Source organism: Chinchilla lanigera, unplaced genomic scaffold (assembly GCF_000276665.1).
Source record: "Chinchilla lanigera isolate Chin_1 unplaced genomic scaffold, ChiLan1.0 scaffold00016, whole genome shotgun sequence".
Classification (NCBI taxonomy): domain Eukaryota; kingdom Metazoa; phylum Chordata; class Mammalia; order Rodentia; family Chinchillidae; genus Chinchilla; species Chinchilla lanigera.
Window position 1 is genome coordinate 24,968,144 of NW_004955417.1, and position 12,916 is coordinate 24,981,059.

At 40.4% G+C, this 12,916-nt stretch overlaps 1 protein-coding gene across 1 annotated transcript in view; it reads left to right on the plus strand.

Annotated features, from left to right (window-relative positions):
- Nucleotides 1-12,916, plus strand: part of Colec10 (collectin sub-family member 10 (C-type lectin)) — a 39,220-nt gene that overhangs the window by 13,175 nt on the left and 13,129 nt on the right. Inside the window, exons 2-3 of the mRNA XM_005381907.1 lie at nt 7,165-7,236; nt 8,594-8,665. Coding sequence (XP_005381964.1) covers nt 7,165-7,236; nt 8,594-8,665 — 144 coding nt within the window. The remainder of the gene's footprint in view (nt 1-7,164; nt 7,237-8,593; nt 8,666-12,916) is intronic.

A 12,916-nucleotide genomic window follows, 5' to 3' on the forward strand; every position in this document is an offset into this window, starting at 1 on the left:
TACTGGGCCCCAGGTCAACTTTCAGAATCAATCTCCATGTACAGAATCCAAACCATATGGGTTGAGAATTAATGAGTGTGGTTACCTACAGAAAACTGTGAACCAGAAGCCCAGGGAGCAGATACCAAGAAATACAAAGCTGGAGCTGCCCATTGCACTTGTAATATTTATGGATGGGGAGGGCTCATCAGGAAAAGGGGCTGTTTTGTGAATTGCATCATCCATACACTCACTGAATCTTTCAGAAAAGGGTCATTATCCCCATTTTCCAGGCTGGAAAAAGTGAAGGAGAAAGGTTAATTACTTAGCAGGAGATTTAATTTTAAGTTTAAATAATTTTTAAATAATATGACAAGTTATTTATTAAAATTATTAAAATTCAATCATTTATTAAACTATTATTTATTAAAGCATAAGTATAAATTATTTAGTATCTGATTAAGGAGTTGTTATTTAGTAAATTAGGATTTGAGCTTAAATCCTTACAGATATGTGTGTACATGAAATTTATATGTGTATATATATATATCCCCATTCCATCTGTCACAGAAAGCTTCCAGTGGGAATGTGAACAAGTGTCCTATCTTCTAATAGATGTGTGGCTTCTGATACCCAAGCCTTTGGGCAAATTACATGTTTCTTAAAGAACTGCTATCTTTCTTATGAGATTCTCCTTAGGACAGCTTTCCTACTTAAAGGCAATTTCCTGAGGACTAAAACGCAGTTGATTCTTTCGTTACCGCATCCTTACTTAGGCCCAGAATAAACACTGTTTTTGGAACACTTTAAATGTGTTAGGAAAAGTGTTCATTTTTCTACACGAATGACCTTATTTCATGCACATTCATCATGACTGTGTGATATCAAGTTAGAGAAAAATCTCCTAGAGGACCCTGCTCCGCTGTTTCGTAAATACTTTTCCTGTTCCTCTTGTTTATTGTTCTGAAGCAGGCTGGCCGTGGCTGGGCCTCCCTTTTCTGCAGACAGGCTGCTGCACCCCAATAAAGACAGCAAGACATAACATCAACAAGTCATTCTTCATTTACTAACCATGCTGCGTTCTTTCCATGCTTTTAAAGAAATATGAAGAGAACCGAACTCCATGTCTCAGCTGAGAACAGAGCTGTGATGCAGTGGCACCACAGGTCCACAGTTTTGCTGCAGAGTATGACCACTGCCACCTCTGGAGGTCATCGGGCTGTGCTGACAGAGGCCTGGCACCTCCTGTGGGCTCCCTGGCACCACCAAGTGGTTGGTGCCAGTCCCAGGGCAAAGGATCCTTTAGATTTTAAAGACTGCCCCCTGCAGGCAATCAGCAGTAGTGATACACAAAATGCTGGGTATGTCTTAGCAGCACGTTTGACAGGAGATAAAGTAACCCTTTGACTGGCTTCGTATCTACCCATAGTTTCCATGCCAAAGCGATTGCAATTAATCAAAGGAGCATGTGTCTCCAAGCGAATAGCTCTCCCTCACCATGAGAGGCTCTAGGAAAGGCAGATACTCTCGTTATTTCCTATTACTGAGAAGTAAACAGAGATTTGGGGAGGTTAAATATCGCACTTAAGATTTTAAAAAGCTGGGGTATTCATCAGCTTTCTGTCACTGTAATAAACTACTTGAGATAATTACAAAGAAAAAAGTTTATTTTGATTCCTGCTTTTGGAGTTTCCAGTCCTTCACTGAGACAAACTATGACTTTTAGATCTCCAGTAGTAGGGTGGCCAGAAGGCAAAGGTGGAGTGCGCAAGGTAGAGCAGGAAGAGGGAAGAGAAAGAGACCAGGGTTCTGCCATCTCCTTCAAGGCAACGCCCCCAGTGACCTTCGCACCTCCCACCAGGGCTGGATTCCTAAAGGTTCCTGCACTTGCCAATGGTGCCCTCGTGGGGCCAAAACTCTTAACACTTGGGTCATCAAGGGCCGTTCAACCTCCGATCTACAGCAGCTGGAAAGCAGCATGATGACGTCTGGAACTTAGGGTATATAAGTTTAGAGCCCCTGGACTTAATCAATATGTTACCGCACCTTCCCAGGATCTACTGCCTTCTGTGAATTTGAAAATTTGGAAGTTCGTTCATTTCTGCCTACTCTGTTCAAGGAGGTTTCTTGATTTACTTATTAGTAGTTCTTTCAAAAGCAAAAATAGAATTATCCACCGTGATTTGTTCTCAAAGAGCTTAGACTTTCTCCTGTGGATTTCTGCTTCTCTTTTGAAGTGCTCATTTCTTCCTCTCACTGGATTGCACATAGCACAGCAGGATGGGCTCAAGACAAATGAGATCGCTGTACTCCACACATGTGATTCTAGCAAATACTTTCAGCCCATTAAAAAGCAAGTTGATATAATGGTGAGATGTTTGCATAGGAGACTGTTTCTACCTTTTAGGGACATTTAAGGAAGATATGTCACATCTGTAATTGACTGTCTTTTTAAAACTCAGCAAGAATAAGTTGATAAAACAATTTCAATATATATTTGTTAAATCCCCATCAGTACGTGTCTTTTTATCCCTCCGGATGAGAGTGTTTTCATACTGAAGAGTTAGCAAAGCTTGTAGTCAAGTCAAAAAGTAAGTAATGACTACAGGAGGGGCTAAAGGGAGTGAATACAGAAGAATAATCACTGTTGTACCTCCCCTCTATTCTTATTAACATAAAAACAGAGGAGTTTACCAAATGAGCTGTGTTAAACATTAGTTTCGCTATTTATGGATGAGGGAACTAAGATTGGAGAAGTGCAATGAGTCAAGGGGGCATACCCTTAGCCTCACAGTGTGTGCTCCTTGCTTTTGGACAGCTGTGTGGAGGTAACTGGTTTGGAGATACTCAGGCCAGGGTGTAAGAGAAGGCACTGAGAGAATAATAAACTAAGTGGATTTCTGCTTCTCTTTCCACGTGCTCATTTCCCGCTCTCACTGGATTGCCTCCAGTGAGAGGCAAACAGCAGTTTCCCAAGATGCCTGAGTATTTCAGCAAAGTGATTGGAGAAGGAAAAGTATGGGCCCATTATATGGCCCCTTTAGTGTGTCCAGTGTATAGGAGAATAATCAAAATGACTACAGGAATTTCCAGAAATAAGAGTGCAATTGGCATATTTGGGTAGAAGATGTAGGTAGGAGTGGGAAGGACATGTTTTAGTCTGCATTTTCTGCCTCATCAGTAAGGGATACCATGCCACCCATCCCACTGAACTGTAGGGTCAGTGAAGGGAGAGATTCCTTACAACTGCTCTATAGTATCTAAGATTATGTGGACAACAGAAAAACACAGCTTCCAGTGAATTCCTTAGCCAGGCCTGGTGGTGCATGCCTGTAATCCTAGCAGTTAGGAAGCTGAAGGAAGAGGATGGCCATGAGTTCGAGGCCAGCCTAGACTACATAGTGAGTTCAAAGCCAGCCTGAGCTACAGAGTAAGACTCTGTCTCAAGAAGAAAGAAACAAACAAAAAAAGAAAAACAGATAAAAAAGTTAAACGAGTTTTCCTTAACCTTTCTAAAATACATGCTGTAATTCTTAATAATCACTTTTTTTGCATCCAGGGTACTGACCTAGGTTCAGCCTTTTAATTTCAAAGTAGAATTCATTTTAAAAGACTTTTCCTTGTTACAAAAAGGAATACCTACCTAAGAAAATTTGATCAATTGTGTGCTCTGCTGGACTTCTGCTAGAAGGATTATCACAGCAAGCTAATGGTCTGAATGGGCCCAAGCAAATCATCATTTCTATAAAAGTGAAATTAGCTTATTTCATCTAATTTTCAAATATGACTATTTTTAAATGAAGGAAAAGAAGTCTAAATAGCCCTACTAATCCAAGGAACCATCCCATAGAGGATGAAATGAGACCTCTGTGAGGTTTGGGGGTCCTTGCCAAAGCTTGCTTTTATGTGTCGCTTCTGCTCTCATTAAAACAAGTTCCAAGGACCAATGGAACCAGGATCCACGCCAAAGGCAAGGACACAAGTTGTTTTCTGCACTTCTGCCAGCCTCCGGCTCACCACCAGGCTGGTTGCAGGCTCACAGGTCTCAAGAACAATAATCCTATTTTCACAAGTCACAGTCTCCATCAGGAGCCACCAGGGAGCAGCAGATGCCTAAGCCACTCACCTGGCTGCTGCCACTGAGATAGTTGCTAAGAATGAATGGGGATGCTAATTATAGGAAAGGGAAGAAGGAAGAGAAATAATAACAATATTTGCATCCATGTGGCTTTATGCTCTTATCTCTCAGTGAGGAGGGCATGCCTCTTTGGTTCCCTGCCTCAGAATAGCAGTCCAAGACCCAGGAAAGGTAAGATAGGAATTTGTTCCAGATCATAGAGCTTATTCAGAACAATGGTTTGGAAGAGCAGTGGCCTGGTTTGAAACCTAACTTTACTGTTTATAAGCCATGTGACCTTACATACATTATATCAACCTCTCCGTGACCCATTTCTTCATCTCTAAAATGGAGCTCAGGGTAATATCCTTCTCAAGGTAGTTGTGGGGATCAGATGAAAGAGTGCATGTCAAAAACGAAGAATAATTTTGGCATGCAGTACTCAATAATACTATTATTTCACTGGTAAAATGTTTTAGGGTTCACACAAGCATAGCCAATTCTACTACCAGGTACAATAAAAAATACAGCAAATATTTAATTTTTTAAAAATTATTGCAACAAAAGACACATTACCATTAATCCCTCTCAGAATGCTCCTCCTTGCTTCCAACATACTTATCCCATAATTCTGGCCACTTTCTGAAGCAGTTCTGGAAGTCCTCGTTCATGAGGGTCTTTACAAGATGTGGTCAAAAACACGGTGAATGCTGCTGAGTATCATCCAACAAAAAGGCAGCCTCGCAGGAATATTACAAAGTTTCCGTATCCACCTTATTCACCAAATATGGCACCCTGTTACTTCTTGCTCATCCCCAAAGTCAAAATGATCATGAAAAGGAAACATTTTTAATCAACACAGGACATTGAGGCTGCCGTGATGGGACAACTAAAGACACTCAGGAAAGAGTACTTCCAGAACTGCTTCAGAAAGAGGCAAGAATGATGGGATAAATGTGTTCAAATCAAAGGGGAGTCTTTAAGGAGGATGAATGGCAATGTCTCTTTCACTTTAAAAAATTTTTGAATCTTAGCATTCACCATATTTTTGATGATACCTCATACACTTATTAAATACCAGAAGGCAATGTGCTAAATTTCAGATGTGCTAGAATAAATCACTTATGATCTCACCCACACCTCAGGTCACAGAAAGATGTCAGGGATATGCAGATATAAACTGAGCATGTGAGGTTTTAAGCAAGAAAAAAAAAATTTAAAGAGACAAAGTAGCCCAGCTTGGGAGTGGTTGGGCAGACTTCCTGTGGGAAAATAGCTTCAACTTTACCCTTGCAAAAATTCTTCTAGGGATAGATGTTAATTGATTCATTTTACAAATGAGTGAAACAAACCTCAGAAAAGTTACAGGATTTCCCAAGGTTCCTCAACTACTGAGAGGCAAAGTCAGATCTCAATCATTCTAACCTACTTCAAGACATTTCCTATGAATTAAATTATTGAGCAAAACTGGGTTTTCCCCGTCTACTTTCTTTCTTGTTCAAAAAGGGAAAAATCTGAAATTTTTTTTCTGCATCTCCACTTTTCTCTCTGTAAAATTAGCAAAGTGCCAAATTCTCTAAAAATCTACCATCTGCTGGGAGTCACAGAGGCAGAAAGGGAAAAGTGTTTACTGTAAGGACCTTGGGGGAAGGAGCAGGAACATAGCATTGTTGAATTCTCATTCAACCACTAAGATGGTCTTTGGCAATTAAGAAACTTAATCACATAGATTCTCATCTTTTTCTGTTTATGAAATGGAGCGATAGTTTCTGCCTCCTAGACATGCTGTGACAATTTCCTGTCATAGCCTTAGTGCAGTATAGGTTATCAGCACTCAGTGACGTTCTCTGTTAACTTTGGCTAGAAAACCACCTCCTAATCCACACTTCATTCCTCTGGTCTGGCCATACCAGTCATCTACCTGCAAGTACTGTATATATGTTCTCTTGTGAAGTACTCAATGCTTGGCCAATGTCACAATCTGGAAATCTGACTCTCCTGTCATTGTTCTTGCTCTCTTTAAAAATTGTAACATTCTGCTCTCAGGGAAAACAAACAGCTATAGAGTGAAATGGTTTGTTTATAGATTTTTAGGGGAAAGCTCATGAGCATCTCAAATTTCTCTTCCTCAAAACTGTCTAACTCCAGGAATTTCACTTTTGTCCTTAAGAAGTTTTTGTTTCTCCATCTTTCTTCCAGTACCAGAAAGGAGTCCTTCACATCCTCAGGTTGCTATGGTGATAAGTATAGGTGCCTGGACCCAACACTGTGTGAGCTGTGCTCGCTATTTGCGAAGCACTTCATCTGCTTACCTTGCTGATCCTAAAAACAACTGGGTGAGGCTGGGAGGGCAGATACAATCCCCACCCTAAGGATGAGGAAACCACAGCAAAAAGAAGGAATAACAATGACCACCACTGCTAAGCATGACTGTGGCCCAGGTCTTCTATATTACTTTGAACTTCTTAGGAGCACCCCCTCGTAGGTGTTACTAATTCAGTTTGCAAGTGCACAAAATGGGACTCAGAGAAATACCACGTGCTCAGGCTCCTCCAGATAATGAATAAGGGTGCTGAGACTCAAGCTTAACCTTATCTTACTACAAAGTCATGAAGTTCAATAACTGGTTTATCAAAGATTGTTGAACCCATTAGTGACTAATATGATAGCAAAATCTGAGAATGCTGATTCATAATCCAGGGTGCCTTTCATTAAACCTTTCACTCAGCCCTTCTTGATGGTTCAAGGTGCTAAAGCTACACTCACTGATGACTAAGAAAATCGCTACTCACACAGAGTCGCTACTCCTCCTATCTGGAAGGTTCTAGAAGGTTCCTCAACATTTTAGATTTGCATGTGGAGAACACTAAAGGAGAAAATATAGTGAAAGTTTCTCGCTTTTCCTTGGGTGTCCAATCCATGTGGCCAAGGTACATTCTCACATCTGAGTTCCAAGGCAAGATCTTGAGCTGTGTGGTGCATTTCAACTATGTTCACCCTCTCCTGGGAAGAATGAGCTTAGGTTTCTATTTAAGGTTCTCCCTCTCTCTCATTTTCTGTTTTAAAAGGAGATGATGGTGAAAGAGGAGATCCAGGAGAAGAGGGAAAAGGTGGCAAAGTGGGACGCAGGGGGCCGAAAGGTAGGTAAACCAATGTGAAACTGATACCCTTGGAGATGTTCCTGTCTCTCTCCTCGCCCTTGCCCTGGAGATTAGCAGTTCATGATGCCCTCTGCCCCTGAGACATATGAAATATACTTCTGATGTGAATTCACACCCACCTGAGAGCTCCCACTAACTTGCCTAGCAGCAAAGCAGGGACATATTTCTCAAGTTACATTCTTAGGACTGGCCAGAGGGGGCGCTCTGGAGCCCCAGAGAGTTCAAGTCTAGAACTATCTAAGAAATGATGAGTTTTGAAAACAGCTGTTCTCTCCTTAGAAGCTGTAGTTAAGCAACTTTCTTTGGCCTAGGGCTTAAAGTGAAGGGTAAAAAGGAACAGAAATAGCTTCCTGAGCCATTGCTGAAGTCACCTTCCCACGGTATATCTCTGCCTCTCTATCTCCTCTCATAAAAATGGATAACACAGTGGGACAAATGGAGGGATACAAGGAGTAGGAGCAGAGATGAGAATAGCATGCTAGCTAATGGGGGACTTTTCTCTAATAAAGCCCAGGGTAAGGCTCGTTAAAACATAGCTTCTGGTGTAATTCTGCGTCTTCTGAACACTTGAATTGTTCCCAGCCAATTGCTACAAGATAGCTGCCCTAGACCCCTCAGTTTAAAATATTGAGTAGTTCAAAGAGAATGAAAGACTCACTGGCCCTTGAGGCCTCAGTTTGAGAAACACTGGTTTACACTTCTCATATTCTAAAAAGATGTATGTTTCTTGCAAAATTATTCTCACATAAATAAAGCTTTACAACTGGTAAATATTTTTCTATTATCATATTTAATAAATAAATAAATACTAATTTTAGAAGAATTCATTTGTCCTTGATCGTAAGTTTTGGGATGAAAAGCTCAAGACAATGTCGGATGTCTCTTTGATCACTAGGTCTTACGATTACACGTACCTTCCCTCTTTTGAAGTGGTTAAGATTATCAAATCTTGTTTTAAAAGACAGAAGAGACAGGGAAACAGAATCCCAAAGCAAAGCCAGAATGTTTTCCTAAATAGAGTACAAGAATCCTTCTACTCTGTCTCTTCAATTTTAAATTAAACATACTCAGCTGTGGTCATTCTAGTAATAGAATACTCTGCATCCATGAGTATTTTCATATGATTACATCGAGGACTGTCATAATCATCCATGATTTAATTTTAATATATAAATTATTACTGTTAAAAATAGATAATATAACATAGGTGGTATGTTAGATGTCACAGGCACAATATGTTCTTTGCTATTTCCTTCAAGTGAGTAGTATATGTTTGCTTCATCTTGAGAGGGGAAAAAGAGTTTATGATATAAAAATGTCATTCTTTGCTTTTCAGGAATTAAAGGAGAATTGGGTGACATAGGACCCCAGGGCAATATTGGCAAGTCTGGGCCCATTGGCAAGAAGGGTAAGCTGTATTTTAGTATTTTTCCATTGCAAATGAAAGCAAACTGAGTGTGTCCTTAATACATTTTTAAAGTTTGTATGATTAAAATGCTTCATTTCTTTCTTTTAAAAGACAAGTTCTCTGTGTCTTCACAGTGGCTCTTATACAAGCAATATATCTCAGACTTCCAAAAGAGATACGCAATGGGCAAAATTAAACAAGATTTCAGGAATCAAAAATAAGGTGCTGGAAATCTCTATACTGAACTCTGTCCTGGGACCTATTGGTAGACATGAATCCTTGACATAATAAAAATACAATTATTCATAAAATGCAAAGTAGGTAGAAAAGTAAAAATTTTTTTTCATGATTTGAATGGAGTAATGAATAGTTCTGTGATCTATTAACCAGGTAAGAACTTGAAGAACATGTGTGCACATTTGCTTTCAGGCACATTCTGATTTCATTCATAATTACAACCTCAATATTAGAAAACAAAGATAGTCTTCTCTTTATGAACTAAGCTCTCCTCTCTTCTCTTCTCAAAAAGCTCCACAATGATAGCAGCTCTAATGTCTTCCAGTACTCACTAATTCATACCTACAGGTATTGTTTCATGTGTTCGGGAGATACAAAGCTGGATGAGAATGAAATTTTTATTGCAAATAGAATTTTCTCATTATAATACCAGTGAAGACTGTAGGAAGCTCAATGCCATGTATATTATAATGACTGTGACCTTTTCATAAACACCTGAGCCTTACAGAATTAAACAAACACTTGTAGGGCCAGCAGTGTGTTCTTGTGGATAGGTTGACGGGCTGGAGTCAGAGGTGAGGCGGTAGCCTCCCTTCTCATCCTGTGGTCTGACACGCCCTCTCTCCACCCTCTTTTCCAGTTCCTTCCTGTGTCAATTTGGGGGATATTTTTGCAAGGGGAATAATATAATACAGGACACATACTTTACAAGATTATTTATAACAGTCACCCAAAGAATGAGATACAAGAGAGTGCAGGAAGTGTCCACACACTAAGACTAAGAAATCCAGCTGAGGTCCTGGATCCCTTGCAAATGTTCTGCATGAGTCCAGCTGAAGACCTAGAGCTCGTAACAGCCCCTCCCATGAGTCCACCTGGAGGCCTAGAGCCCATTACAATATCTCATGCAGGCCTGTTTCACGGATCTGTGCTGGGAAGACCCAAAGGTCAGTGGTGGAATCTAGAAAGTCTGTGCCAGCTGGATGAAGGATCTGTGCTAGCAGGCGGAGGGACCTGCACTGGAGCCAGGAAGTGATGCTCAGAAAAGGAACCAGAGCTCCCCTGAAAGGTACCACAGCCATCCTCAGCAACAGTGAGGTCCCAAACTCCTCTGATGATCAAGATGGCTGAGTTCCCATTAGGGAAGCCAACACAGCAAGCTTCTTCAGGAGACCAGCAGTGCACCATCTCCCCCTCCAGCACCAGGAAGCGATGCTCAAAGTAGAGTCAGAGCTCCCCCAAAGCGAACCAAAGCCATTCTCAGTGCCAACGAGGTCCCGAGCTCCCCAGAGGATGGTAACAGCCAAGTTCATCAGGAAAGCCAGCATGATGAGCTCCTCCAAAACAACCAACAGCTCCTTACAGCTTCTACCAGCTCCCAACAGCCTCTCTCAGCTCCCAGCAGCCTCCTTCTCCAGTTCTGCCTCTTATGCTGCTGGCAACAATCCCCAGGTGGGCCTCCCACACCCAGAACCACGCTTACTCAGTTCAGCTGGGGGTTACAAGTTGACCACCAGTGCTCAGTCCACCACACTTCCTTTCCACCACACAGGAAGGCAAGGGTGGAGGGCAGTGCTAATGAAGAGAAACTGCAATGATATTGTTGGATCCAGTGGCTATTACTGCACATGCACTTCAAGTTGAAATCTTCACAGCTTCAGAAGAGCGACATGAGCTCCTCGTGGTTCACATGTCCTGCTGGCGCTGTGCTGTGGAGTTTTCTCCTCAGGCTCCTGAAGCTTCGGCTTCAGAGCCTCTCGTTTGCATGGGTCCTTCCCAAGACCCAGAGAGAAGACTTAGCAATGGGTTCTTATGGCCTAATGTCGTGGCAAAGTAAGACATTATCCCCCACTGGTTAAAGTAGTGCATCTCCACATTTTAGAAAAATGATCATTCCTCCAACTGCCCTTTTAGAAATATTTTTCCTAATTGGTGCCCAGTGAAATTTTAATACCATCCCTGGACTAACTGTTGACTTATATATTCTGTATTTATTTATAATTTATGTATTTTTAAAAGTGTGATTTTTTCATCACCCCCCCCCAAGAATCAGTGCCTGCAACCTTGAGGTGATATTGCCCACAGGGAAAGCACAGTTAAGACTATACTGCCTTCTGCTCCAACTTCTTTCCATCACTCTTTTTGCACTGGGTGATTTTGGAGTGGATACAAGTATTTGGGAAGCTAACTAAGATGAGCTGAAGTGAGGAAAATACTTATCTTGGACGTAATGAGATGTATTTGTGTAGTTTGAAGTTACTTCCACATACAGTTCAGTTCTTGCTAACAAGCCCAATGTAGGAGTCATGTCCAAAAGTATTCATACCACATACTGTGCAAATCCCCTCAAAGTCATGACATGAAAGTGCTGGGCCGGAGGTCAGATCATCATCGGAATGTGTCCTGGGTTGCCCAGCACAGAAATGTGTGGATTGTGGAAAAGAAATAATGTTTGAAGACTACAGGGCCCGAGCTGGTTCTGGAAAGCTTTTTCCAAATTTAATAATCTTTGTGTGAGTAAGAAAAAAGAAAACTTTACAGAGCATATTCTCAAATTTGACAATATTTTTAATTTATTGCATTAATGACAAATAGCAAAGGTTAAAGGCTATTCTGATCCTTAGTGATGAAAATAAAATTCAAACTTCTGGTGCAAGCTATGAGGGACTGACTGGCATTACGTTAATCTTTCTGTTATGTATATTCACTTGGAACAAAAATAATTAGATATATGTTCAAATCACAAGAAAGCTACCAAACATGAATAGAGGTTAGGAGCCATGGAGCAGAAGGGACCCACCCTGCAGTAAGCTTGCGTTCTGCATTCTTTCATCTCCTCAGATGTTCACCAGTTCCTAAGTCAAGTCGGCAGGCTAAGAGGCGAGGGGGATGAGCAGAAAGTCACTCCAACTGAGTTGATATTTGAGGACCGACCCAGAAGAATGCACCAGGAAAAAGTCCCATATTTTTAGTTAGAACTCCAGATATTTTGAGAAATTAAAGATTTTTATTTGTTTTCTTTTGGAGACAGGGTCTCAATATGTAGCCCAGGATGGCCTTGAACTCACAGTGATCCTTCTGCCTCAGCCTCCTGAGGGCTGGGGTTACAGGAGTGCACCACAGCACCTGGCTTGTGTCACCAATTCTAATTAAAATCTTACTTGAGATGCTTTCCAGAACAAAAATTCAGGAAACAAATAACCTTCACAGATATTGGAAATAAAGAATGGGTGGGTCATTATTTAGAGATGATTTATTGTATACCTAGAAAATACAAAATAAGCTAGAAATAAACTATTTGCTTTAATGTATTGTTGAATACCTTAATTTACAAAAATCAGTTTTGCTGCTACATAAAAATAATTCAAAAACAAATTAAAGCAATGCCATATATCATAGTATCGAAATTATCAAACACCTAGGAATAAGTCTAGTGAAAATTGTATTAGCCCTTCACAGTGAACAAAACATGATGATAAGGAAATAAAGTATGGAGCTGGGGATTTAGCTCAGCAGCACAGCAACTGCCTGGCAAGCACAAGGTCATGAGTTCGATTCCTGGCACTGGAAAAAAACAAAAAACAAAAAAAATGAAATAAAGTATATCTCAGGTAACAGAGGTAAAAATAATTCTAGAATTGATCTATAGTTTCAATACCTTTTGCATCAAAATTTCAAAGTATTCTTTTGGAAACCAATTAGCCAACTCAAAAATTATGTCTAAATTAAAAGGACTAAGAATACACAATACATTTGTTAAAAATAAAAGTGAAGCTGGAAGATATAAATTATGGAATTTAAATATTTATTACAAAACCAGCTAATGAGGTAGACAAATCAATGGAAATAAAAACAGTGTAGAAACAGACAACTGTACTAAGTTTGATTTATGTAGGGATGATGCTACTGTATTTTATAATAGGAAATCATGAGTGTATCAGTACATTGTGTTGGGTTAATTGGGTATTAATGATAATAGTAATAATCTTATCCTGATACTTAGCACTGTCTAAA